At 52.8% G+C, this 5,565-nt stretch overlaps 1 protein-coding gene across 1 annotated transcript in view; it reads right to left on the bottom strand.

Annotated features, from left to right (window-relative positions):
* Nucleotides 1-1,035, bottom strand: part of ATP13A2 (ATPase cation transporting 13A2) — a 19,516-nt gene extending 18,481 nt beyond the window's left edge. Inside the window, 1 exon segment of the mRNA XM_077775574.1 lies at nucleotides 987-1,035. Within this exon segment, the coding sequence (XP_077631700.1) occupies nucleotides 987-1,035 (49 nt within the window).
* Between the last annotated feature and the right edge of the window lie 4,530 nt (nucleotides 1,036-5,565).

Genomic DNA, 5,565 nt, shown 5'->3' with positions numbered 1-5,565 from the left:
CCCACGTCCGCCCCGCGCGCGGGCTGCCGGGACTTGTAGTCCCAGACGCCTCCGCCGCCCGCGCAGAGGCGGACCCACCGCTCTAGACAGACAGACCTGGAGCAGGGCGGGGAGGGGTACTCCGACAGGGACTGTCAGGGACTCCGACGGCCAGTCCTCAGACACGTGAACACACAGACCCACACACAGAGGCAGGGCTCTGTTTCAGGGAAACAGGACAGTTCTACAACTCACAGGTACACAACAACCTCAGACACACACATACAGAGCCACACACAGAGACAACACACGCATGCACAGCAGTGGTGTGATGCTCAGAAACACAGATATAACAACCCGTATCAACGCACTGCACACACAGAGTCAGCCCCAGCTGCAGGCTGTAGTGGTTAGGGGCTACGCATGCTGGCTCAAGCTGGTCTCCACCTTTTCCAGGCTGAGTGACCTTGGGCAAGCCACTTAACTCTCTGCGCCTCCTTTTTTTTTTTTTTTAATATTTTTATTTATTTCTAGGAGAGAGAGAGAGAGACAGCGTGAGCAGGGGAGGGTCAGAGAGAGAGGGAGACACAGACTCTGAAATAGGCTCCAGGCTCTGGGCTGGCAGTCAGCACAGAGCCCGACGCGGGGCTCGAACCCACGAACCGCGAGATCATGACCTAAGTGAAAGTCGGACGCTTAACCGACTAAGCCACCCAGGAGCCCCTCTGGGCCTCCTTTTTTAACCCACAGGATGGCAATGACATTAGCAATGCCTGCTTTCACAGAGTTGTGAGGCTCACATGAGGAAGAACAGAAAACACTTGGGACAGTACCTGGCACGGCTCAGTAAATGTCAGAGAAGGAAGACACACCTGCCCAGAGACTCACACGGTCAGATATGCCCCTCAGAGATATGCGTGGACACAGCGAGACTGCAGTGATGCATGGGAGGCCCCTAAAATGCCAGAGAAATAGTGGAGGTATAACTCAGACCCCAGAAGCCTCACCTCGTGACTGCAGTGAGCCCTGCACAGGTGGGATGCCTGGAGGCCTCATACCTGTATGCAGCATTATCCCACTGCCCCACTGTGACAGGTGCAGACACAGTGTCCCCTGACCCTGAGGTCGGTGGCCTCTGGACTAAGGATCTCCAAAGGCGAGGGTGAATCAGAGACTCCAGGGTCTGGGACAAATCAGGGAAGGACTGGACCCGCCCAATCCATCGTCATCGATCCAATATGATCTAGGGCACGCCAGGCCCTGTTCTAGGAGCTGGGACTGTGACGGCGAATAAAACAGATGCGGGAGGGGAGCAGCCAAAGTCAGGCAGAGGAAAACTCCAACAATAACCTGTCATGGAAAGGGCTGGAAGAAGCCAGAGCTTTGATGGGGGTTTATGGGGTAGGGTGGACTCCAGACGGGAAAGAAGGGAAGGCCTTGACAGTGCCCGATACATAGCAAGAAATCAATCCATACATTTGCCAAAGGGGCAAACGTTGGCAGGACCTGCTGATGGGTGGGAAGTGGAGGGGCAGGAGTGTGGAATCAAAGATGCTTCCGAGTTCAGTTCTGAGCAGGGGGTGTGGGGACAGTGGAGCCACTTACTGAGCTGGTGGGCTACTGGCTGAGCAGCTGGACCACCTGAGGGGTGTGGCTGCCTTCACTTAGTTCAGGTGAGAAGACCTGTGTCATCTGCTGCTGACATTTCCAGTGCGGGCAGGCTAACTTCTCGCAGTCCCCATGTCCTCCCCCAGAGCTTAGCTCAGTGTGCCCGATGGACCTCCTCCCCAGGGAGCCGAGACCCCAACAGCAGGCACAGTGGCTGGGTTTGGAGAAGTGGCCTGCCAGGGCAGCCTTGCCAAGAGGCGGTGTGTGGCGCCTCTCCTGGGTTGGGATGTACTTCAGGCACTTTCTAGCTGTATGAGCTTTAAAAAGTCACTTTCCCTCTCTGAGGCTCTTTCGTGGCTCAGAGGGTGAAGTAAGATAGCAGGTGCTTGGTAGAAGAAGCCAGTTCCTTCCTTTAGCTCCTGGTGCTGGGCTAGAAGTTTCATCAAGGCAGGGGGCTCAGGGATTGTATTGCAAGATTGGTTCCCCAATTCCCATTGCTCCGGCTGCTTGGCTTTGAAGAGGCTCCACCCTCTGAGCCCATCTGGGGAGGAGCCACACCTGCCGCCTTGGCCTTGATGGGGCAGGAAGCCAGAGGAAGCTTCCTCCCAAACCACAGAGGATGTGGAACACTCTGCTGTCCGCCTGCGTCCGCCTGCCGGGGTTACCTCTGGGGAAGTGGCTCTCACTGTGTGGTCCTCTGAGTGGTTTTGTGGGTTGGACTCCAGACACCTGTGGGTCAGGAGCCATCAAGGAACTTTCCTTGCAGGAAAGTTTCCTTGCCGCTCCCCTTCGGGACGCACGAGAAAGACATGAAATATGTGTGGTCCAAGTGGCCAAAGGATTGAGAAGCCACTAGTTCAGACCGGTTTATTCTAGAGCGTTGCCTTATTTCTCAATTTCTCCAGTTTCACTAGATTTTTGCAGTGAAAGCAGATATTCTCACTTAGTGACAAACCCCATGACAAGATGATGGCTGTCTAGGCACATGAAGTGGCGTTTCAGCAATTTGTCTCAGTCTCCTGGGCAAGGAGGAGAAGGGCCAGAGAGCATTTGGGTGTTGGGGTTGGTTGGTGGCCCTCTGTCCCTCCACCGCGTGGTCGGTGTGACATGCGTAGAGAGCATTGTTGGTTCTGCCCAAAAAAAAACCCATCCTCGGAACGGGAGAGAGGTCCCTCACTCTGGCGAGGCATGTCAGAAATGTTCCTGGGTGTCAAATCCAAGGGCCAGGAACGGAAGCCTGTGTGTCCCCTGCGGCACTGAGCCGGCCTTCCACGTTGTGTGTATTTGAGACCAATTAGCCGAATTGTGTTTCTGGAGCATTTGCCCTACTGCAGGCTAGATGCTTTCCCATTTATCTTAAAAATGTTTTTAAACGTTTTATTTATTTTTGAGAGAGAGAGAGAGAGCAAGCAGGGGAGGGGGAGAGGGAGGAGGGGACAGCGGATCTGAAGCAGGCTCTGCACTGACAGCAGCAAGCCGTGTGGCTCGAACTCACGAACCAAGAGATCATGACCTGAGCTGAAGTCACTCAACCGACTGAGCCACCCAGGCACCCCATCGTTTTGAAAACTAATATGTTAAGTATTTATTTTAAAAAAACCCTTTCAGCTTTTTTGAGGTACAAAGGATTCCCTTCCTTAACACATCTATCACCTCACATATTTACTTTTTTTGAGTGAGAACTTACCCTCATTCTCATGAGACTTGAACCACAATTCTGGTAGGTGAATGCTGTTTATGCCCATTTTATAGATAGGAAAACAGAGGCATGGAAGTTGCCCAATGACCAGCTAAGAAGAGATGGCTGGGTTCAGTCTTAGAGAAACTGGACGAATTCCACAGTACTGTTTTTGCAAAAGAAGGCACGTCGTCTGCACACAATCGGGGCACCGAGGTACCATAAAGGACAGAGAACCGTCTCTCCTCTCAGGACTGCAGTTTTTATTAGAACAGTCTTTGTGACTTAAAATAGAACCAGTTACTTGCAATCCAATGAAAGACTGAATAAGCAGCAAATACAACTATCGGTTGATAACGTGTTGCCATTGGCTCCGGTGGAGGGAGGGAAAAGGGGGGAGGGGTGGCCTGCAGCAATCCGACACGCCCCGAGGCAGATGTGCAGTGACCCCAGGACACTGCCTCACACCAGGGGCTGGGGGTGCAGAGGTCGTTTTCTCTTTGAAAAACAGATCTTTCTCTGCAGATCTAAGTATTAGAAGCAACGTCAAATTATCCATGAATCCAAGGAAAGTGACTTTTCCGAGACAGACAGAAGAGAATCGGGTGTCAACGGGATAGAAGGTATGGGGGCTGCCTGGGGTTTCTCAGTTCCCACTTCCGGGTTTGGGCTCCCACACCTGAGGACGGGGGACCTGTGTGGTCTCACTGGGGTCATCAAGTGTCAGATGCTGTACTTTAGGGCAAGGACCCTGTTCTGAATTTCTAGTAATACAATGGTTTTTTTTTTTTTTTTAAATTAAATTTTATTTGGTGACCTTGGCTCCTAGATGACAGGGAACAAATCTTGCTCATCTTTACCCTCGAGCGCCTCGCCTCTCATAACGAGTAACGCTTGGAGACTAGACCAGTGCTTTTCAACTGTCCCTTTTCAAAGCCACCAATGCTCATTAAAGGTTCGTCCTGGGTGAGTCAGACATTCTTCTTTGCATGGCCCGCCTCCTGATGCAAGAAGCCTTTGTTTCCTGGATGAGCTCACTGCTGGGAGTTAAAAAGGAGGGAGAGGAGGCCCTCATGGGCAGCAGCAGAGAATCTCTGTGCACCTGCCCCTCGGAGCACTTAACCAGCGGTTCCAGAGGCTAAGGTCCCCGATAAATCACACACACACACACACACACACACAGAGGCGCACACACACAGAGGCAGATCTTTATTAGCATCAAAGAGGCCCTTATATATTGTGGGGTGAGAATAGAGAGCTGCTATTATTCACGACAGCTAAAACGTGGAAGCAGACAGGTGTCATCCACTGAGGGATGGATGGATGCAGCAAAACGTGGCGTCTGCACACAATGTAGTATTATTCAGCCTTAAAAAAGAAAGGTGATTCTTGGGGCGCCTGGCTGGCTCAGTCCGTGGGACATGCAACTCTTGATCTTGGGGTTGTGGGTTGGAGCCCCATAATGGGTGAAAAGATTACTTAAAAATAGATAAAATCTTAAAAAAATATTTTTTGAAAAACGCTTATTTCTTTTGGAGAGAGAGCACACGCGAGTGGGGGAGGGGCAGAGAGAGAGAGAGAGACAAAGAATCGGAAGCAGGTTCCAGGCTCCCAGCTGTCAGCAGAGAGCCCGACTCGGGACCCCACGAGCCGTGAGATCATGATCTGAGCCAAAGTCGGACGCTCAACAACTGAGCCACCTGGGGGCTCTATATGGCACTTTTTGAAGGGAAAGCTTTCCTGTCTGCCCATCTGTCATGACAGAAAGGTCTGGAAGGAAGTACCTCTCAGCTGTCAGCGGGGGAGGTGGGATGGGACTTGGGGAGTTGGAAGGCCTTCTGTTTCCGACCTGATGCACTTTGCACCGTCTTTTCAGTGAGTGTTGCCGCCTCCGTGGTAAAGCGTTACAGCCAAGGCAGCAGTGATGGGAATTCATGCTTGCCAGGAGAGGTCCCGAGGTCAGCTGTGGAACTCAAGGTCACAGCCAATCCGGGTCATTGCTCTGTGTTGGAAGGGTCTAACAGGTTTAGCAAGATGTGGCTTGTAGTAATCCTAATCCTGAAAGCTGCAGGACCCGGAGGGCTCTAGAACGAGAGCTCCAGAGAGCTCCCTTCAGTGAGCGGCACATTCCCGAAGCACAGGATGGGCAAGGTGGGCGTGGCCATGGCCTTCCCTGGACAGATGGGCGGAGAGGCTGGGAGGGGGAGGAGGAAGTTGCCCAAGGGCATCCCGCTGGGGAAGGGCAAAGGGAAAAAGCCCCGGGGCCAGCAGGCCTGTCCTCCCCCCACCCCCACCCCCCC

The sequence above is a fragment of the Crocuta crocuta genome, unplaced genomic scaffold (genome assembly GCF_008692635.1).
Source record: "Crocuta crocuta isolate KB4526 unplaced genomic scaffold, BGI_CrCroc_1.0 scaffold127, whole genome shotgun sequence".
Taxonomy (NCBI): domain Eukaryota; kingdom Metazoa; phylum Chordata; class Mammalia; order Carnivora; family Hyaenidae; genus Crocuta; species Crocuta crocuta.
Note: the sequence above shows the minus strand (reverse complement) of the source record. Positions and strands in the feature narration are given on the sequence as shown.